The following is a 23,503-nucleotide window of genomic DNA, read 5'->3' on the forward strand; positions in this document are numbered from 1 at the left end:
GAGTGAATTCAAACCAGGCAGAGTGAATTCAAACCAGGCAGAGTGAATTCAAACTAGGCAGAGTGAATTCAAACTAGGCAGAGTGAATTCAAACTAGGCAGAGTGAATTCAAACCAGGCAGAGTGAATTCAAACCAGGCAGAGTGAATTCAAACCAGGCAGAGTGAATTCAAACCAGGCAGAGTGAATTCAAACCAGGCAGAGTGAATTCAAACTAGGCAGAGTGCCTTAAAACAAGGCAGAGTGAATTCAAACAAGGCAGAGTGAATTCAAACTAGGCAGAGTGAATTCAAACCAGGCAGAGTGAATTCAAACTAGGCAGAGTGAATTCAAACCAGGCAGAGTGCCTTAAAACAAGGCAGAGTGAATTCAAACTAGGCAGAGTGTCTTAAAACTAGTCAGAGTGCCTTAAAACTAGGCAGAGTGAATTCAAACCAGGCAGAGTGAATTCAAACCAGGCAGAGTGAATTCAAACCAGGCAGAGTGAATTCAAACCAGGCAGAGTGAATTCAAACTAGGCAGAGTGCCTTAAAACAAGGCAGAGTGAATTCAAACAAGGCAGAGTGAATTCAAACTAGGCAGAGTGAATTCAAACCAGGCAGAGTGAATTCAAACTAGGCAGAGTGAATTCAAACCAGGCAGAGTGCCTTAAAACAAGGCAGAGTGAATTCAAACTAGGCAGAGTGTCTTAAAACTAGTCAGAGTGCCTTAAAACTAGGCAGAGTGAATTCAAACCAGGCAGAGTGAATTCAAACCAGGCAGAGTGAATTCAAACCAGGCAGAGTGAATTCAAACTAGGCAGAGTGCCTTAAAACAAGGCAGAGTGAATTCAAACTAGGCAGAGTGTCTTAAAACTAGTCAGAGTGCCTTAAAACTAGGCAGAGTGAATTCAAACTAGTCAGTGCCTTAAAACTAGTCAGAGTGCCTTAAAACTAGTCAGAGTGCCTTAAAACTAGGCAGAGTGAATTCAAACTAGGCAGAGTGCCTTAAAACGAGGCAGAGTGCCTTAAAACGAGGCAGAGTGCCTTAAAACTAGTCAAGAGTGCCTTAAAACTAGTCAAGAGTGCCTTAAAACTAGTCAAGAGTGCCTTAAAACTAGTCAAGAGTGCCTTCAAACTAGGCAGAGTGAATTCAAACCAGGTAGAGTGCCTTAAAACTAGGCAGAGTGAATTCAAACTAGGCAGAGTGCCTTAAAACAAGGCAGAGTGAATTCAAACTAGGCAGAGTGCTTTAAAACTAGGCAGAGTGCCTTAAAACTAGGCAGAGTGAATTCAAACTAGGCAGAGTGCCATAAAACTAGGCAGAGTGCCTTAAAACTAGGCAGAGTGCCTTAAAACTAGGCAGAGTGAACTCAAACTAGGCAGAGTGCCTTAAAACTAGGCAGAGTGAATTCAAACTAGGCAGAGTGCCTTAAAACTAGACAGAGTGCCTAGAGTGCCTTAAAACTAGTCAGAGTGCCTTAAAACTAGTCAGAGTGCCTTAAAACTAGTCAGAGTGCCTTAAAACTATAGTCAGAGTGCCTTAAAACTAGGCAGAGTGAATTCAAACTAGGCAGAGTGCCTTAAAACTAGTCAGAGTGCCTTAAAACTAGTCAGAGTGCCTTAAAACTAGTCAGAGTGCCTTAAAACTAGGCAGAGTGCCTTCAAACTAGGCAGAGTGCCTTCAAACTAGGCAGAGTGCCTTCAAACTATGCAGAGTGCCTTCAAACTATGCAGAGTGAATTCAAACCAGGCAGAGTGAATTCAAACCAGGCAGAGTGAATTCAAACCAGGCAGAGTGAATTCAAACCAGGCAGAGTGAATTCAAACTAGGCAGAGTGAATTCAAACTAGGCAGAGTGAATTCAAACTAGGCAGAGTGAATTCAAACCAGGCAGAGTGAATTCAAACCAGGCAGAGTGAATTCAAACTAGGCAGAGTGAATTCAAACTAGGCAGAGTGAATTCAAACCAGGCAGAGTGAATTCAAACCAGGCAGAGTGAATTCAAACCAGGCAGAGTGCCTTAAAACAAGGCAGAGTGAATTCAAACTAGGCAGAGTGTCTTAAAACTAGTCAGAGTGCCTTAAAACTAGGCAGAGTGAATTCAAACCAGGCAGAGTGAATTCAAACCAGGCAGAGTGAATTCAAACCAGGCAGAGTGAATTCAAACTAGGCAGAGTGCCTTAAAACAAGGCAGAGTGAATTCAAACTAGGCAGAGTGTCTTAAAACTAGTCAGAGTGCCTTAAAACTAGGCAGAGTGAATTCAAACTAGTCAGTGCCTTAAAACTAGTCAGAGTGCCTTAAAACTAGTCAGAGTGCCTTAAAACTAGTCAGAGTGCCTTAAAACTAGGCAGAGTGAATTCAAACTAGGCAGAGTGCCTTAAAACGAGGCAGAGTGCCTTAAAACGAGGCAGAGTGCCTTAAAACTAGTCAAGAGTGCCTTAAAACTAGTCAAGAGTGCCTTAAAACTAGTCAAGAGTGCCTTAAAACTAGGCAGAGTGAATTCAAACCAGGTAGAGTGCCTTAAAACTAGGCAGAGTGAATTCAAACTAGGCAGAGTGCCTTAAAACAAGGCAGAGTGAATTCAAACTAGGCAGAGTGCTTTAAAACTAGGCAGAGTGCCTTAAAACTAGGCAGAGTGAATTCAAACTAGGCAGAGTGCCATAAAACTAGGCAGAGTGCCTTAAAACTAGGCAGAGTGCCTTCAGAGTGTAGGCAGAGTGCCTTAAAACTAGGCAGAGTGAATTCAAACTAGGCAGAGTGCCTTAAAACTAGACAGAGTGCCTAGAGTGCCTTAAAACTAGTCAGAGTGCCTTAAAACTAGTCAGAGTGCCTTAAAACTAGTCGGAGTGCCTTAAAACTATAGTCAGAGTGCCTTAAAACTAGGCAGAGTGAATTCAAACTAGGCAGAGTGCCTTAAAACTAGTCAGAGTGCCTTAAAACTAGTCAGAGTGCCTTAAAACTAGTCAGAGTGCCTTAAAACTAGGCAGAGTGCCTTCAAACTAGGCAGAGTGCCTTCAAACTATGCAGAGTGCCTTCAAACTAGGCAGAGTGAATTCAAACCAGGCAGAGTGAATTCAAACCAGGCAGAGTGAATTCAAACCAGGCAGAGTGAATTCAAACTAGGCAGAGTGCCTTAAAACAAGGCAGAGTGAATTCAAACTAGGCAGAGTGTCTTAAAACTAGTCAGAGTGCCTTAAAACTAGGCAGAGTGAATTCAAACTAGTCAGTGCCTTAAAACTAGTCAGAGTGCCTTAAAACTAGTCAGAGTGCCTTAAAACTAGTCAGAGTGCCTTAAAACTAGGCAGAGTGAATTCAAACTAGGCAGAGTGCCTTAAAACGAGGCAGAGTGCCTTAGGCAGAGTGCCTTAAAAAGTCAAGAGTGCCTTAAAACTCAAGAGTGCCTTAAAACTAGTCAGAGTGCCTTAAAACTAGTCAAGAGTGCCTTCAAACTAGTCAGAGTGAATTCAAACCAGGTAGAGTGCCTTAAAACTAGGCAGAGTGAATTCAAACTAGGCAGAGTGCCTTAAAACAAGGCAGAGTGAATTCAAACTAGGCAGAGTGCCTTAAAACTAGGCAGAGTGCCTTAAAACTAGGCAGAGTGAATTCAAACTAGGCAGAGTGCCATAAAACTAGGCAGAGTGCCTTAAAACTAGGCAGAGTGCCTTAAAACTAGGCAGAGTGCATTCAAACTAGGCAGAGTGCCTTAAAACTAGGCAGAGTGAATTCAAACTAGGCAGAGTGCCTTAAAACTAGACAGAGTGCCTAGAGTGCCTTAAAACTAGTCAGAGTGCCTTAAAACTAGTCAGAGTGCCTTAAAACTAGGCAGAGTGCCTTAAAACTAGGCAGAGTGCCTTAAAACTAGGCAGAGTGAATTCAAACTAGGCAGAGTGCCTTAAAACTAGTCAGAGTGCCTTAAAACTAGTCAGAGTGCCTTAAAACTAGTCAGAGTGCCTTAAAACTAGGCAGAGTGCCTTCAAACTAGGCAGAGTGCCTTCAAACTATGCAGAGTGCCTTCAAACTAGGCAGAGTGAATTCAAACCAGGCAGAGTGAATTCAAACCAGGCAGAGTGAATTCAAACCAGGCAGAGTGAATTCAAACCAGGCAGAGTGAATTCAAACTAGGCAGAGTGAATTCAAACTAGGCAGAGTGAATTCAAACCAGGCAGAGTGAATTCAAACCAGGCAGAGTGAATTCAAACCAGGCAGAGTGAATTCAAACTAGGCAGAGTGAATTCAAACTAGGCAGAGTGCCTTAAAACAAGGCAGAGTGAATTCAAACCAGGCAGAGTGTCTTAAAACTAGGCAGAGTGAATTCAAACTAGGCAGAGTGCCTTAAAACAAGGCAGAGTGAATTCAAACTAGGCAGAGTGCTTTAAAACTAGGCAGAGTGCCTTAAAACTAGGCAGAGTGCCTTAAACGTGCCTTAAAACCTTCAAACTATAAAACTAGACAGAGTGCCAGAGTGTCAGAGTGAATTCAAACCAGGCAGAGTGTCTTTCAAACTAGGCAGAGTGCCTTTGAAAAACTAGGCAGAGTGCTTTAAAACTAGGCAGAGTCTTAAAACTAGGCAGCCTTAAAGTGCCTTAAAAATAAATTCAAACTAGGCAGAGTGCCTTAAAAAACAGAGTGCAGAGTGCCTTAAAACTAGGCAGAGTGCCTTAAAACTAGGCAGAGTGCCTTAAAACTAGTGCCATAAACCAGAGTGCCTTAAAACTAGGCAGAGTGCCTTAAAACTAGAATTCAAACTAGGCAGAGTGCCTTAAAACTCAGAGTGCCTTAAAACTAGTCAGAGTGCCTTAAAACTAGTCAGAGTGCCTTAAAACTAGGCAGAGTGCCTTAAAACTAGGCAGAGTGCCTTAAAACTAGGCAGAGTGCCTTCAAACTAGGCAGAGTGAACAGATTCAAAACCCAGCCCTAATACTGTGATACCGGTAATCCAAAATGTCAACAATTAACATGAATATCTCAGTCAATAATCAATACTTTTCACTGGTTTAAATATCAATGGCTAATACATTTACATAAATATCGCCAACATGTAACTGATAAAGATTAGGAAAACACACCTCAACATACTGCATAGTAATTTCTGAGCATGCTCAGTCCTCACAGCTACTGGCTAACGAGTTTCCACAACAATCCGCAGTGGTGAATATTGAAGGTCAGTGATAAAATGGAACTTGAATTCTAAATAGACAATATTTAACATTTCTACTAGTGTGTTATCATTTATATAACAAACCCAATGCATGTTCGAAAGCTTCTAGCAACAGGAATGAGCTTGTCGACGTGAACAACTGACACAAACATTAACAAACAGGGGCGCAACTTTGGTTTTAGAAGTGGGGGGGGGGCATAATAATATCTATATATTTTTTATCCAGCCGGCTAAACACTCGAAACAGCCTACCCCACCTCTCAGAGACGTCTGCATGGTCCTAAATCACACCGTTGCCTTATTTTGTATCACATTCCCAGGATAAAAGTGGAGGGGGGGGGGCATTACCATCCCCGGTAAAAGTTATGCCCCTGTTAACAAACATTTTGCAAAGTGTGTTTGGCTCCAAAACTGAGCAAAATGAACTGTAGGCTGCACCATCTTATACTTCAGCTATACATGATAATACTTTTATCTGAGTTTGGCTTGGACATAGTTCTGCTTCTACAGATTCTATCTCACTGTAGTTGTGATGAGTGGATGGATATGAATTCCTAAACTGGTCTGCTATGTTACTGTGTCTGGAGGTACCTTCCCTGATGCATGTCCACATCCCGATGCATTCCCCTGATGTAGATTAGACAAGTGAAGCCTATCTGTTCCGCTCTGTCTCATCACCTCTCACTGATAGATTCCCACTGTCCTCTCATAGAAGGGTTCAGGGCCTGATTTATTAAGCATATCAGAGTAGAATACTTGATCTAGGATCAGTTTAGTCATTTAGATCAGAGTGAAAAATATTACATGGACACAGGGGGGGGGGGACCTGATCCTAGATGTGCACTTGTAGTTTGATATGCTGATGAATACAGATGTTTAGTGTGTAGAGAAACAGATATGGTACTGGACTACTGTAGTGTGCATACTGTGCTGTTCCCACTGGAAATTGGAAGTCTATGGAGCGAAGGCTCCAAACCGACTTCGGGTGCATGCTGCTCGTCTGAAAGCTAGTGGATGTTTAGCGTAAAGTGTGTACAGGTTTTGTTTTAAGTTAGGGGTTGTGAAGTGTGATGATTTGCGTGAGTTGTTTTGACATGTGGTTCAGCCTGTAGTCGTCGAGTGCGTTATCTACGTTCGGTTTTGTCTCTACAGGCTGCAGGGGGACAGTCTGTCAGATGCCAGTAGACCAGAAGAGGACCAGCACCATGGACCCTCCCAGCATGGATCACCTCAACATGGACCTCTCCATGGATCGTCTCATCCCCTGCTCCCAGAGCATGCTGCTGTCAACATGCCTGATGGAAATGGGCCTTGTGGACCCCCCCATCACTTACAACCTGTGCCTGATATCTCCTGTAAGTTAATAGTACACAATGAATGCATCCCAAATCGCGCACAGTGCACTATTAGGATGCAGCTAATAGGACCTACCCAGTATATCCTCTTGTCAGCTCTCGATACGTCAAATATGGCCTTACTCTTACTCTTTCTTTCTGTGTGTTTGTGGGTTGTCTGGAGTAGGTTGTTTTCCCGGGGTGGACACAGCGCCGGTTCGAGACCAGGCATGCGAGAATGTGTCTCAGGTCTCTTTCCCAGTAAGTGTTTTCCATCGTTCTGTCACCAAACAATCCAGCTCACCTTACCTCATCAATTATCACCCCCCTCAACCTGTTTTGTAAGACTGAGAGCTCGACCCGTCTCAATAACCCTGCTATTAGGCCAAGGCCAGGCTTTAACCATCCATCTTTACAGGCCACGGCAGTTTACACAATGGACGATATAACTGTGATACAGCGGAACAAGTGATACATCTGATTAGACTTTCCCTTCATATCACGTTACAATAGTTTCCCTAAATGTCACTTTACGATAGTTTCAGGGCTTTTTCTGCCATTTGTCTGTTAAAAGGATGAGTTTCGGTTTTAATCCGTTTCTATGTATCTGTAACTACCGACCAGAGATGGGGCTATTTAGAATCATGATACTCTTGCCCCACATAAAGGGCTAGTAAAGAGACATTCACTATTGTTCTGCGTACTGGTTTGCGTGACAACTGTGGAGATCATGGAGGTTTCTAAGGTGCTCTACAGATGTAGCTACAGGCAAAAGGGTAGACGAAACGACACATTCAATTCATTATTGTTCATTGGCTGGCTTTCGTGATAACTCCACCTGCTAAGGGAGTTCATAGAGGGATTTGGAGTCTGCCCCAAAAAGCACTCTATGCCCTATATAACCCCCCTCCCCATGGGCCCTAGTCAAAAGTACTACACTATAAAGGGAATAGGGTGCTATTTGGGATGCAGACCTGGTGCTGCATTGATGTAGCCATCTGACAGCTAACTAACTAACACATGACAGATTGAGTGTGGCGGTGCCACAGACACTCACATGCTGTTAATAAAGCAGTCTGTGTATGCAGACGCCGATACCTTGATGCTTAATTATCCACACCAAGTGTTGGAAAAGCCTTTAACAGCTTTTTTTTGTAGAAATAAAAGGGATTTGGAGCTGCACCTCGTGTGTGTGTGTGTGTGTGTGTGTGTGTGTGTGTGTGTGTGTGTGTGTGTGTGTGTGTGTGTGTGTGTGTGTGTGTGTGTGTGTGTGTGTGTGTGTGTGTGTGTGTGTGTGTGTGTGTGTGTGTGTGTGTGTGTGTGTGTGTGTGTGTGTGTGTGCGCACCAGATGGGCGGAGGCTCCAGACTAACTGGCAGCAGGACTGGTGTGAGACAATATTCAATCAAAGCAGTAACCGGGTCGACGTTCATGGGGTAAATAGCATTCTCTCAATGCTGCTAGAAAGAATATCTGATATCTTCATTGTTCAACTCGATTAATAATGATAATAACTCAGGGGATGGGGGTGTTTATATTTGTCCGGATACACACTTGTGGGTGTGTCTTGTACAAGTGTGTCATGAAAATGTGTTTCTGGTATATTCCAACTCCTCCTGAGAAAGCCACAGGGAGTGGGGTCACGATTGTCCAGAAACCCTGGAGTAATTGGGGCGAAGTGCCTTGCTTGAGAGGACAGCAACAGATTTATTTCATTGTCGGCTACAGGATTCAAACCAGTGTCCTTTCAGTTACTGGCCCAACACTCTAACCTCGAGGCTACCAGCCACCCCCAATTGTGTCGGATTGCATTACAGGGAACCAACTGCATCCTCGCCGATCCAGCTCCCTACACTCTGCAGTCCATGGGTCACAGCACTGACACACAAGTAACTCAAGATTTTGTCTGTCTTCACCACTGTACAGTACAGCAGATGTACTATCCATTGCTCTCCTCACACAGTCTCCATAGGTTCGAGCGGTTGGCAGTGTTAAGAGCAAGCTTTTAATATTCTAATGTTTCCCATATGGAAACACCAAGTGTGAATGTCTCTCTCCCGCCACCTACTGCTGTTTTTAAAGCCTACCATTCAACCCAAATGGCACCCTATCCCTACATAGTGCACTACTTTTGACCAGAGCCCTATGGGCCCTGGTCGATAGTAGTGCACTGCATACGGAATAAGGTGCCATTTGGAACTCAACCCAAATGTGGTTGTTTTCCTCTTTAATGGCTTATTTTGGGCCCTTTTTGAAAGGCTAATGTAATTTGTCTTCCTAATAGTGTGTTTGTTTAACTGGGCCTGCAGGGCTCTGGTGCCCTGAGGAGCTAACAAGCTATGGGAAACAACATGTAATACTTTAATGAGTTCTGTTGAGTCACTTCTTGGGACAAACAATGGTTACTGTCATACAATGGCCGAGCTCTCTGTCTGTCTATCTACTGTATCTATCTCCACTCACTGCCTTTCCTATGGTTCACTGGGTGCGTCCCAAATGGGACCCTACTCCCTATGTTGGGCACTCCTTTTAACCATGGCCCATAGAGGTCTGGTGAAAAGTAGTGCACTAGTATGAAGGGAATTTGGTGCCATTTGGGAGGCAATCATGGGACACAGACAAGGGATGTTCTGTATAGAAGTTGGTTTTCAGTCAATAGGGCATTTTATAGTGGCTTCCTGTTTGTCCCCTGGCAAAGGATATCTTGTATTTTATACAGTCCAGCATTAAGCCATAAAACAAAGCAGACTTGGATAGCTGAACACACACCACACGTATGTGTATACAACTGAAATGTGTCTTCCACATTTAACCGAACACCTCTGAATCAGAGAGGTGCGGGGGGGTGGGGGGGGGGGCTTATTCGACGTCCATGGCATCGGCACCCGGGGAGCAGTTGTTGTTGGGGGTTAACTGCCTTGCTCAAGGGCAGAACGGCAGAAAGCAGAACGCTGTTAATGGTTAACATTAATGCTGCTGCAACAGCATTAGGTCTACCATCTAGCTGTGCCAGCTTCTCTAGGTGATAATTGACTCATAAAGGTTATGTTCCTAAAGCAACAGCCGGAGTAATTTCCCAAGAATTTCTGCTCAATTTCCTTCATAAGTGTCAAGCACTATGTTTAATCAAACCTCGCTCTTCAACTGGGTGTTACCCTCGTCAAGATTCTTCTAAATGTTTACATTTTACAAGCAACAAGAACAAGATAATTAGCATGATGCAATGCTATGTGTATGTTTCAGGGCAGGAATGTGATGGTTTATGTTTCCAGTGCCATTTGGATGTAGTTCAGCTGATATATTGCAGGGCCTCTATTCCAAAGTGTGTGTGTGTGTGTGTGTGTGTGACCGCTCTCGTCTCTTCCTGGGTTTTTAGTATTTGGCACCGGCCACCTCTCCACTTTATCAATGGAGCCAGCATGCTCCCACACCTCTATGGTAATATATTATACACCTGATTATCGGCAGACCTAATCTCAATGTTTTATACTCCAGGGAGGTGTCATAAATGGCACCCTAATCTATATATAGTGCACAACGTTTGACCAGAACCCATTGGGCCCTGGTCAAAAAGTAGTGCACTGCAAAGGGAATTGGTTGCCATTGGGGACGTAACCTAGGTAACCCAATAGCTGTCATATTCCCCTACAAAAGTCTCTAGTATTTCCAGACTTTCCATATTAGTGGTTTCCTTTCATGTGGTCTTGGTACTCCACGTTCACAATGATTGTCTCAATGCAAAAAGTGAGTTTAGAAAACAGCTATCCTGAAGAACTGTAGGAGCTCCTGCATTGCCTTACTTGTGTCCAGTCTCCCTGGTTCCTCTAGGCTGGGACTGTTTCATTCCGGTCCTGGAGGGCCAAAATACTTCTGGTTTTCATGCTCTGCTTATGCACAGGGACTGATTCAGACCGGGGACACCAGGTGAGTGCAATTACCTAGCAGACAGAAACAGAAACCAGTGGTTATTGCTTCCCTCAGGCACCGAAATTGAACCGCCCAGGACCAATACCTTAAGCGAATCTGGTCTGTGACCACCACTGCCTTTCCCCCCATTGTACCCTCAAGACTAGGGCTCTATCTCAATTCATCTTTCCGGGATTTCTTGCATCCTATTTCCTCAACGCCTTGTCAACTGTAATGGAGGAGGTCCTTCCCCTCAGACCTTCTTCTCCAATGTGTTTTGAGAAGAAGGCGAGTAACCGAAGAAAGGTGAATTGTGAAAGAGCCCCGGTAGGGCCTACAGCCAACACTTCTGTGCCACCTCCGTAGCTGCTGTTAACATGATACCTGGCTCACCTGCCATTGGCCAAACAAACAAACATGCGTGTCTAGGCCCATTCATGGCCTGCTGCATCCACCTCATCCTCTTTGCCTTTTCCATCCCTTTCTTTCTCTCTCTCTTACCAACACACACCAGTCCCACCAGACCAGACCCGGCGCACGCACACACACACACACACACACACACACACACACACACACACACACACACACACACACACACACACACACACACACACACACACACACACACACACACACCCTTACATGCAAAGCCACCATCAGCCAGGAGTCATAACTAATGCCTTATTTAAATTTAGCCCAAACCCCCGGCTGCTTGGGGTTTTCATTTGTTAGAACAAACAATAGCAAATTACTCACCTCCAATGGACCCGAGAAACAAAGAGCCTGGAGAGCTGGGAGCGAGGAGAGATCGCACTGCTGTGGTTTCTACTAAATATAGTCTACTAATTCAACTTTAAGAGAAACAGTCTGTTTGTCGGCAATTGATTGCTTGTGACTGCATGCAGAGCAGAGCTAGAACCCGCACCGCTCGCCTTGCTCTCCCGCACCGCACTCAGTATTAGAAAAGAAAGGCTGACTCTTTGAACTTTCGTGAGCTTGAGTTTTTTTCCTTCCTTCGAGTTTTCAGTTTTCACTCTTCATGGGCCAACGTTCAATCAAACTTGCCATGCAGTAATCCCACACAGCAAGGTTAATCCCACACAGCAAGGAGATTTATCAGAAGTAACGCTGTTGAAGCTAATATTTATCACTATGGCACATTGAGTGTTTTCTGCGTAGGTTAAGAGCAAGCAGCCATATAAATGCTATTGTAATGTAGTTGGTTGCAAAACACATACTGTCAATATTAATAACATTAATTCTGAACTATATGTATTTAATAAAACTTTAGCTAACATCCACCAGAGTATGCCAAACATTGGGAACACCTTCCTAATATTGCATTGCACCCCTATTTTGCCCTCAGAACAGCTTAAATTAGTCGGGGCTTGGACTCTACAAGGTGTCAAAAACCTTCCACAGGGATGCTGACCCATTTTGACTCCAATGCTTCCCACAGTTGTGTCAAGTTGGCTGGTGGACCAATTTTGATACACACAGGAACCTGTTGAGTGTGAAAAACCCAGCAGCGTTGCAGTTCTTGACACAAAACAGTGTGCCTGGCACCTACCACCATGCCCCGTTCAAAGGCACTGAAATCGTTTGTTTTGCATATTTACCCTCTGAATGGCACACGTACACAATCCATGTCTCAGTTGTCTCCAGGCTTAAAAATCTTTATTTAACCCCTTTTTATTTAACTAGGCGAGTCAGTTAAGAACAAATTCTTATTTTCAATGACGGCCTAGGAACAGTGGGTTAACTACCTGTTCAGGGGCAGAACAATAGCTCGGGGATTTGAACTTGCAACCTTTCGGTTACTAGTCCAACGCTCTAACCACTAGGCTACCCTGCCGCCCCATCATCCACACTGGGAAAGAGCAGGTGTTCTTAATGTTTTGCATACTCAGTGTACATCAATACAAAAAAAGATCATGTGAATACAAAACAGTTACTCAGAATTAATTTGCAATAAAAAACGATTTTATCCATTGCATCCGTGGACACCCACTCCATCATCCTTCAGCTAACCTAACACAACCCTAAGTCAAAACACACAAACACACACACACACACACACACACACACACACACACACACACACACACACACACACACACACACACACACACACACACACACACACACACACACACACACACACACACACACACACACACACACACACACACACACACACACACACACACACACCATCATCATCCTTCAACTAACCTAACACAACCCTAAGTCAAAACACACACACACACACCATCATCCTTCAACTAACCTAACACAACCCTAAGCCGACAGACACATACACACACTCCATCATCCTCCCTCTAACCCAACCCTAACCCCACAGCTACAGGAGGATATTAATAATATGTGGTCTATCGCTTCAGATAATACATTCCTGTTGTCTTGGCAATGGCTATGGACTCACCTAGGCTGCATCCCAAATGACACCCAATTTATTCCCTATATGGTGCACTACGCTTCACCTGAGCCCAATTGTAATATGTAGGGGATAGGGTGCCAATTGTGACGCGGACTAACGTAGAATGTGGTCGGTTCAGCTTCCAGGCACACAGACCCAATGACACGACTGATTCAGAGCAGCCAACAGCAAACAGGATATTGACAATAACACAATTACACTCCTGATTCAAGCCTCTCCTTTCTCCTTTCCTCTCCTTTCCTTTCCTCTCCTTTCTTCTACTCGCCTCTCCTCTTCTCCCCTCTCTCTTCTCCCCTCTCTCTTCAGTTTCCTCTCCTTTCCTCTACTCCTCTCTCTCTTCTCCCCTCTCTCTTCAGTTTCCTCTCCTTTCCTCTACTCCCCTCTCCACTTCTCTCCTCTCTTTCCCTTCCCTCTCCTCTACTCCCCTCTCTCTTCCCTTCCCTCTCCTTTCCTCTACTCCCCTCTCCTCTTCTCCCCTCTCTCTTCCCTTCCCTCTCCTTTCTTCTACTTGCCTCTCCTCTTCTCCCCTCTCTCTTCTCCCTCTCTCTTCAGTTTCCTCTACTCCCCTCTCCTCTTCTCCCCTCTCTCTTCCCTTTCCTCTCATTTCCTCTACTCCCCTCTCGTCTTCTCCCCTCTCTCTTCCCACCTCTCTCCTTTCCTCTACTCCCCTCTGCTCTTCTCCCCTCTCTCTTCCCTTCCCTCTCCTTTCTTCTACTCGCCTCTCCTCTTCTCCCCTCTCTCTTCCCATCTCTCTCCTTTCCTCTACTCCCCTCTCCACTCCTCTACTCCCCTCTCCTCTTCTCCCCTCTCTCTTCCCTTTCCTCTCATTTCCTCTACTCCCCTCTCCTCTTCTCCCCTCTCTCTTCCCATCTCTCTCCTTTCCTTTACTCCCCTCTCCTCTTCTCCCCTCTCTCTTCCCTTTCCTCTCCTTTCCTCTACTCCCCTCTCCTCTTCTCCCCTCTCTCTTCCCTTTCCTCTCCTTTCCTCTACTCCCCTCTCCTCTCCTCTATTCCCTCTCCTCTTCTCCCCTCTCCTCTTCTCCCCTCTCTTCCCTTCCCTCTCCTTTCCTCTACTCCCCTCTGCTCTTCTCCCCTCTCTCTTCCCTTCCCTCTCCTTTCTTCTACTCGCCTCTCCTCTTCTCCCCTCTCTCTTCCCATCTCTCTCCTTTCCTCTACTCCCCTCTCCTCTTCTCCCCTCTCTCTTCCCTTCCCTCTCCTTTCCTCTACTCCCCTCTCCTCTTCTCCCCTCTCTCTTCCCTTTCCTCTCCTTTCCTCTACTCCCCTCTCCTCTCCTCTACTCCCCTCTCCTCTTCTCCCCTCTCCTCTTCTCACCTCTCTCTTCCCTTCTCTCTCCTTTCCTCTACTCCCCTCTCCTCTTCTCCCCTCTCTCTTCCCTTCCCTCTCCTTTCCTCTACTCGCCTCTCCTCTTCTCCCCTCTCTCTTCCCTTCCCTCTCCTTTCCTGAGAGACTACAAAGGCAGGTCTACTATGACATACTGTCTACATGCTGGGATCCACAAGGCCAGCCAAACCATGGTCTTCTGGAGTGCTGGATTGTTATAGTTCAACAATAGCTCATCATTAACTGGCCAAATGTGTGTCCCAAATGGCACCCTATTCCCTATATAGTGTACTATTTTTGACCAGGGTCCATAGGGCAAAAGTAGTGCACTGTACAGAGGATAGGGTGCCATTTTGGACACTTCCAAGGGCAGCCAAACAATGGAGGTGTTCTAGGGTGCTGCTGCGTGCCTGCAACAATAGTCCATCATTAACTGACGGGTAAGGGACGAGGACAAAGCAATGGGGGTGTATGAAAGACACACGGAGGGAGGAGAGTTCAACACCTTAAATGAACTGTCCATTGTTTCCAGATTTCTATGAAATGTGACCTATAATTACTTACAATATGAGTGAAATAGTTTTCCTTTCAAAAAATGGTAGTGGAGAGTGGAGCAAGTTGATCAAAAGGGGTAAGTTGAGCCACCCCTGTTTCTAGAAAACTATACACAAAATGAATAATTTGACCAAATATTTAGGAAGAGGTCATCATTTCATGGAGTCTGTGAAGGAAGAAACCACATGGACAAAGTGGTGAGACAATTAGGTCCAAAAAACAGATTTTCACCAAATTAATCTATCGTGTTCAAGGTTTAATGATGCTTGTATCTAAACCAAAGTAAATTATTTTTAAGTTGGGGTCTCTATAAGCTTCAATATGAGGTCCTAAACCTAGCATGAAAGTGCATCCTTGTAGCTGTGTGGGCTAATATAGTCAAAATGTTTGCCTTGGGGTAAGTTGAGCCAATGTTTGAGCCAATGGCAAGTTGAGCAAATTTAAGTGTTTTCTTCCAAGGCATAATGCAAGGCATTCTTGCTGTGAAATGAGGTAACAACAGGCCCATGTTAAGTGTTTGTTAGGTGTTAAGCCTGTGTTAAAATGATTAAAATACCAAACAGTGATCGTGATTGTGTTGAATTGTGAGTGGGAAATCAAGATAGACACGGTTTTAAAAAGGTAGTGGTAATATTTCCCTCAGTACAGAAATGTGTAGGTGGCTTAACTTACCCTGTCCCACGGCTCAACTTAACTACCCTGTCCCACGGCTCAACTTAACTACCCTGTCCCACGGCTCAACTTAACTACCCTGTCCCACGGCTCAACTTAACTTACCCTGTCCCGCGGCTCAACTTAACTTACCCTGTCCCGCGGCTCAACTTAACTTACCCTGTCCCTCGGCTCAACTTAACTTACCCTGTCCCACGGCTCAACTTAACTTACCCTGTCCCGCGGCTCAACTTAACCTACCCTGTCCCTCAGCTCAACTCAACCTACCCTGTCCCGCGGCTCAACTCAACCTACCCTGTCCCGCGGCTCAACTTAACTTACCCTGTCCCGCGGCTCAACTTAACTTACCCTGTCCCGCGGCTCAACTTAACTTACCCTGTCCCGCGGCTCAACTTAACTTGCCCTGTCCCGCAGCTCAACTTAACTTACCCTGTCCCGCAGCTCAACTTAACTTACCCTGTCCCGCGGCTCAACTTAACTTGCCCTGTCCCGCGGCTCAACTTAACTTACCCTGTCCCGCGGCTCAACTTAACTTGCCCTGTCCCGCGGCTCAACTTAACTTGCCCTGTCCCACAGCTCAACTTAACTTACCCTGTCCCGCGGCTCAACTTAACTTGCCCTGTCCCGCGGCTCAACTTAACTTGCCCTGTCCCACAGCTCAACTTAACTTACCCTGTCCCGCGGCTCAACTTAACTTACCCTGTCCCGCGGCTCAACTTAACTTACCCTGTCCCGCGGCTCAACTTAACCTACCCTGTCCCTCAGCTCAACTCAACCTACCCTGTCCCACAGCTCAACTTAACTTACCCTGTCCCGCGGCTCAACTTAACTTACCCTGTCCCGCGGCTCAACTTAACTTACCCTGTCCCACGGCTCAACTTAACTTACCCTGTCCCGAGGCTCAACTTAACTTACCCTGTCCCGCGGCTCAACTTAACTTGCCCTGTCCCGCGGCTCAACTTAACTTGCCCTGTCCCGCGGCTCAACTTAACTTACCCTGTCCCGCGGCTCAACTTAACTTGCCCTGTCCCGCGGCTCAACTTAACTTGCCCTGTCCCGCGGCTCAACTTAACTTGCCCTGTCCCACGGCTCAACTTAACTTACCCTGTCCCGCGGCTCAACTTAACTTGCCCTGTCCCGCGGCTCAACTTAACTTGCCCTGTCCCACAGCTCAACTTAACTTACCCTGTCCCGCGGCTCAACTTAACTTGCCCTGTCCCGCGGCTCAACTTAACTTACCCTGTCCCTCAGCTCAACTTAACTTACCCTGTCCCGCGGCTCAACTTAACTTGCCCTGTCCCGCGGCTCAACTTAACTTACCCTGTCCCACAGCTCAACTTAACTTACCCTGTCCCGTGGCTCAACTTAACTTGCCCTGTCCCGTGGCTCAACTTAACTTACCCTGTCCCGCGGCTCAACTTAACTTACCCTGTCCCGTGGCTCAACTTAACTTGCCCTGTCCCGCGGCTCAACTTAACTTACCCTGTCCCGCGGCTCAACTTAACTTGCCCTGTCCCGCGGCTCAACTTAACTTGCCCTGTCCCGCGGCTCAACTTAACTTACCCTGTCCCGCGGCTCAACTTAACTTGCCCTGTCCCGCGGCTCAACTTAACTTACCCTGTCCCACAGCTCAACTTAACTTACCCTGTCCTGTGGCTCAACTAACTTACCCTGTCCCGCGGCTCAACTTAACTTACCCTGTCCCGCGGCTCAACTTAACTTACCCTGTCCCGCGGCTCAACTTAACTTACCCTGTCCCGTGGCTCAACCCTGTCCCGCGGCTCAACTTACCCTGTCCCGCGGCTCAACTTAACTTACCCTGTCCCGCGGCTCAACAACTTGCCCTGTCCCGCGGCTCAACTTAACTTACCCTGTCCCGCGGCTCAACTTAACTTGCCCTGTCCCGCGGCTCAACTTAACTTACCCTGTCCCGCGGCTCAACTTAACTTACCCTGTCCCGCGGCTCAACTTAACTTACCCTGTCCCGCGGCTCAACTCAACTTACCCTGTCCCGCGGCTCAACTTAACTTACCCTGTCCCGTGGCTCAACTTAACTTACCCTGTCCCGTGGCTCAACTTAACTTGCCCTGTCCCGCGGCTCAACTTAACTTACCCTGTCCCGCGGCTCAACTCAACTTACCCTGTCCCGCGGCTCAACTTAACTTACCCTGTCCCGCGGCTCAACTTAACTTGCCCTGTCCCGCGGCTCAACTTAACTTACCCTGTCCCGCGGCTCAACTTAACTTACCCTGTCCCGTGGCTCAACTTAACTTGCCCTGTCCCGCGGCTCAACTTAACTTACCCTGTCCCGCGGCTCAACTTAACTTACCCTGTCCCGCGTGAAATGAAAACGCGAAATGAAAAGAAATGACACCATGTCTTTGGATTTAGGTTAAAAGTTGGGTGAAAAAAATACGGAATTCCCTTTATTACTTTTTACTAATTTTACAAGTTTTCCACGTTGATTCAATGTCATCACATTGATTTTAAAAAATTACATGACGTAGAAACATTGTTGATTCAAATAGTTTTTGCCCATTGGGTTACCCCCTACCCAGGCTAAGTTGTGCCAAGAGACCACTTTCTTTGAACAAGCTATGTTTTCAAAACTGTAATATTTAACTTAATTTCTAGGGATCCATAACATCCTAAAATACACAGTATGCAGATATCTTTGTTGGAAAGAATACTATATTTACCTTGACAGAGGGATGCTGAATGTAGACCGCTGATTGGTCAGCTCATCCTCCTCAGGAGTATGACATAATACTCTGAGGAAGTAGCAAGCATTTTTTAAACGGTAGGTTTGACGTTTTTTTTCTTGCAGGTTGGTATTTATTGAGATGACTCATGGACTGGAGGCAGTTCTTCAGAGTGGTCACTAGCTGGCATAGCTACAAAGTCATATAATCTGATTTTTCCTGTAACTTTAACCCTAACCTTAACCACACTGTTAACCCTAATGCCTAACCTTAAATGTTTGTTTTCATACATTTTTACGATATAGACAATTTTGACTTTGCAGCTGGCCCATCTAACGAAAACCACTCAGTTCTGCCTCCAGGGCAAGATTCATGATAATAAACATCAACCTGCTGTTTCTTTTCTTCCAATTTATGCTTTGGCCACAAATATGAATACAGAACGACAACATTGTCTGGGTATTACTTAACAGAATATGAAAAGATTTTCACTGGATGGTTACTTTAACTACAGTGCCTTCAGAAAGTATTCACACCCCTTTAGTTTTCTCCCCAATTTGTGTGTTACAAAGTGGGACTAAAATGGATGTATTCATATTTTTTTGATCTACACAAAATACTCTAATGTTAAAGTGGAAGACAAATTCTAACGTTTGTAAAAAATGTATGAAGAATAAAACAAACATATCTTGGTTAGATAAGTACTCAACCCCCTGAGTCAGGGGGTTGAAAAACATGTTAGAATCACCTTTGGCAGTGATTACAGCTGTGGGTCTTTCTGGGTAAGTCTCTAAGAGTTTTCTACACCTGGATTGTGAAACATTTGCCCGTATTCTTTTCCAAATTCTTAAAACGCTGTCAAATTGGTTGTTGATCATTGCTAGACAACCATTTTCAGGTCTTGCCATAGGTTTTCAAGCAGATTTAAGTCAAAACTGTAACTTGGCCACTTAGGAACATTCACTTTCTTCTTGTTAAGCAACTCCAGTGTAGATTTGGCCTTGTGTTTTATGTTTTCTGAATAGATGAATTAATCTCCCAGGGTCTGGTGGATAGCAGACTGAACCAGGTTTTCCTCTAGGATTTTTCCTGTGCTTACAGTAGCTCCATTCCATTTATGTTTTATCCTGAAAAACTCCCCAGTCCTTAACGATTACAAACATTACCCATAACATAATACAGCCACCACTATGCTTGAAAATATGGAGAGTGGTACTCAGTAATGTGTTGTTTGATTTGCCCCAAACATAACACTTTGTATTCAGGACAAAAATGCATTGCTTTGCCATATTTTTGCAGTATTACCCTTAGTGCCTTGTTGCAAACAGGATGCATGTTTTGGAATATTTTATTTCTGTACAGGCTTCATTCTTTTCGCTCTGTCAATTAGGGTAGTATTGTGGAGTAACTACAGTGCTGTTGATCCATCCTCAGTTTTCTCCTATCACAAGCCATTAAACTCTGTAACTGTTTTAAAGTCACCAATAGCCTCCTGGTGACATACCTGAGCGGTTTCAATCCTCTCTGGCAACTGAGTTAGGAAGGATTCCTGTATCTTTGTAGTGACTGGGTGTATTGATCCAAAGTGTAATTAATAACTTCACTATGCTCAAAGGGATATTCCATGTCTGCTTTCTATTTTTTTTGACCCATCTACCCATACAGTGGGGCAAAAAAGTATTTAGTACAAGTTCTCCCACTTAAAAATATAAGAGAGGCCTGTAATTTTCACTTCAACTATGACAGACAAAATTAGAAAAAAAATCCAGAAAATCACATTGTAGGATTTTTTATGAATTTATTTGCAAAATATGGTGGAAAATAAGTATTTGGTCAATAACAAAAGTTTATCTCAATACTTTGTTATATACCCTTTGTTGGCAATGGCAGAGGTCAAACGTTTTCTGTAAGTCTTCACAAGGTTTTCACACACTGTTGCTGGTATTTTGGCCCATTCCTCCATGCAGATCTCCTCTTGAGCAGTGATGTTTTGGGGCTGTTGCTGGGCAACACAGACTTTCAACTCCCTCCAATGATTTTCTATGGGGTTGAGATCTGGAGACTGGCTAGGCCACTCCAGGACCTTGAAATTCTTCTTACGAAGCCACTCCTTCGTTGCCCGGGCGGTGTGTTTGGGATCATTGTCATGCTGAAAGACCCAGCCACGTTTCATCTTCAATGCCCTTGCTGATGGAAGGAGGTTTTCACTCAAAATCTCATGATACATGGCCCCATTCATTCTTTCCTTTACACTAATCGGTCGTCCTGGTTCCTTTGCAGAAAAACAGCCCCAACGCATGATGTTTCCACCCCCATGCTTCACAGTAGGTATAGTGTTCTTTGGATGCAACTCAGCATTCTTTGTCCTCCAAACACGACGATTTGAGTTTTTACCAAAAAGTTATATAGTGCCCTTTGCGAGGCATTGGAAAAGCTCCCTCGTCTTTGTTGTTGAATCTGAGTTTGAAATTCACTGCTCGACTGGAGAACCTTCCAGATCATTGTATGTGTGGGGTACAGAGATGAGGTAGTCATTCAAATATTATGTTAAAACACTATTAATGCACACAGAGTGAGTCCATGTAACTTATTATGTGACTTGTTAAGCACATTTTTACTCCTGAACTTATTTTGTACGTGCTTCTACACCTGCATTGCTTGCCGTTTGGGGTTTTAGGCTGGGTTTCTGTACAGCACTTTGATATATGATGTGAGAAGGGCTATATAAATACATTTCATTTGATTTAGGCTTGCCATAACAAAATGGCTGAATTACTCAAGACACTTAAGCTTTTAATTTTGTATTAATTTGTAACAATTTCGAAAACATTATCCCACTTTGACATTATCGGGTATTGTGTGTAGGCCAGTAACAAAAAATCTCAAATGAATCCATTTTAAATTCCGGCTGTAACACAACAAAATGTGGAAAAATTCATGGGGTGTGAATACTTTCTGAAGGCACTGTATATTTCTCACTGTAATCTACATTATTAGCCTGGTCCCAGGTCTGTGTGTGTTGCAGCTAACTCCTATATGGTTCCTTGTCATGCCAAACATGCTGAAAACAATAGTTTGGCTAAACGTACTGTATGTTACTGTTGATCATTATGTAGTGAAGTGAGTTGGACTTAAAGTCAGTGGCACCCACTGCCCAAGGGGAATTTCCTCATTGTCTAATGGTTAATATGTTTGTTTTCCACGCTGGGAGACCGAGTTTCAGATCCCACCACAGAGACAGTAATACGATCTTCAAAAACTGTATTGTTGATGAAACTTTTGTTACCCCAAAAAAGCCTTCTAACAAATATCATATCGTACCAGGTAAACAACGTTATTATGAATAACCTTTTAAAAGATAACATTTTTACACCAAACAATGAGGAAACCAGATGTGTAGTTGAGCTGTCTCTCACATGCAGGGTTCAGCCCATAAATCAACCAGTTGTTTTCAGCGAGCTGTCAGAAAACACAAGGGAGACATGCAGACAAAGGAAGAAATAAGACTAAATCATATTGGATTACTTTCTCTTCCTCTTTTCCCTCTACCCCCTTTTGCTCCCCCTCCATCACTCCCTCGCACTCTCATCCCCCTCCCTCCCTCCCTCCCTCCCTCCCTCCCTCCCTCCCTCCCTCCCTCCCTCCCTCCCTCCCTCCCTCCCTCCCTCCCTCCCTCCCTCCCTCCCTCCCTCCCTCCCTCCCTCCCTCCCTCCCCTCCCTCCTGTCCTTTCCCCACTCCATCTCTTCCTCCCTCTCTCGTCCATCTCTTCCTCCTCCTGTCCTTTCCCTCACTCCATCCCTCCCTATCACGTTCATCTCTCCCTCCATCCTCATGTTCTGAAAACAACAGGCATGCCTTCTATTAAGTGGTTTGAAGAGGTCAACCTGTGGTCTTAAAGGGGATGAGGTAGCGGTGGTGGTCTTGCTAGTGGTGTGTGTGTTCCTAGCTGCTTCCTGTTCCACTTGGGTTGCCCACTAGTAGTCCCTCACTAGACCAGGCCACAACACGCTGCGATGGGCAACATGTGGCCCAGGAGTCATGTGGGCAGACCAGAAGTCCAAACATTGCACCATTTTTTACCAGGGTCCATGGGGTATCAAGTATCAAAGGTGATGAACGTGGCTTAGAAGCAATATTTCCCCAAATAGACAACCTTTCTTACCAGTTATGAATAGATCAGAACTTTATCATTCATGGTAGACCAGAGTAAGAAACCCAGACAGGAGTCTTTTTCTGGCCTTTTCCTGCCCTCAAAAGGGCAGAGTTTAAACGACAGCATACTGTCTGTCTGTCTCTCAAGCTCTTCTTCTTCACCACCACCAAGGTGATTGAGGCTGATGACTGCATGCACACAGCCCTCACAGTCCTGCTGTGCACCGGGGACGACTGGGACCCAAAAACTCCCTGTTAGTGGTGCTGGTGGATATTACTGCTGACCACACGCACGCACGCACGCACGCACGTAAACAGTGAACAATTTCAATCTGGACTCCCATCCTCTCTCTCTCTCAACATGGATCTAATTTAGGTAGAAATCAGATCCATGTTTGTTAGTTGGACAGAAGCATCACCACCAAAGGATTTTCTTCCATTTTCTTTGTTCACCTTGGGCTCGGCTTTGGGTTTCTGCAGTGTTGGCTGGGAGTGGACTCATACAACGTTGGTTTTCTAGCCGTTGACATGAATGACCTCATCATAACTCATTACCAAATTATAAAAGTACTTTATCTCAGAGATGAACACAACAAACCTTGATCTTTTGCTTTGTTGTTCATCTGGATTAAATCAAATGATTTGTATCGATGCGTCCAACAAACAAATGAAACAAAAACAGTTTGACTCATTTGGGTCGTCATCTAAACATACATCATTATCAATACAATGCAATACAATGCAATGACTGTCTCTCTCTCGGGACTGGAGCCCTACTCCCTCTATAGTCAACTACTTATGTCCAGAGCCCTACTCCCTCTATAGTCAACTACTTATGTCCAGAGCCCTACTCCCTCTATAGTCAACTACTTATGTCCAGAGCCCTACTCCCTCTATAGTCACCTACTTATGTCCAGAGTCCTACTCCCTCTATAGTCAACTACTTATGTCCAGAGCCCTACTCCCTCTATAGTCAACTACTTATGTCCAGAGCCCTACTCCCTCTATAGTCACCTACTTATGTCCAGAGTCCTACTCCCTCTATAGTCAACTACTTATGTCCAGAGCCCTACTCCCTCTATAGTCAACTACTTATGTCCAGAGCCCTACTCCCTCTATAGTGAACTACTTATGTCCAGAGCCCTACTCCCTCTATAGTCAACTACTTATGTCCAGAGTCCTACTCCCTCTATAGTCAACTACTTATGTCCAGAGCCCTACCCCCTCTATAGTCAACTA

General features: G+C 45.0%; 1 protein-coding gene across 2 annotated transcripts in view; it reads left to right on the forward strand.

Moving 5' to 3' along the window:
• c4h8orf34 (chromosome 4 C8orf34 homolog) overlaps positions 1-23,503 on the forward strand; it is a 175,209-nt gene that overhangs the window by 120,665 nt on the left and 31,041 nt on the right. For both annotated transcript variants that reach the window (XM_052504950.1, XM_052504954.1), the window contains 2 exons: positions 6,292-6,494; positions 6,661-6,734. In XM_052504950.1, the coding sequence (XP_052360910.1) occupies positions 6,292-6,494; positions 6,661-6,734 (277 nt within the window). The remainder of the gene's footprint in view (positions 1-6,291; positions 6,495-6,660; positions 6,735-23,503) is intronic.

This window comes from Oncorhynchus keta, chromosome 4 (assembly GCF_023373465.1).
Source record: "Oncorhynchus keta strain PuntledgeMale-10-30-2019 chromosome 4, Oket_V2, whole genome shotgun sequence".
NCBI lineage: Eukaryota > Metazoa > Chordata > Actinopteri > Salmoniformes > Salmonidae > Oncorhynchus > Oncorhynchus keta.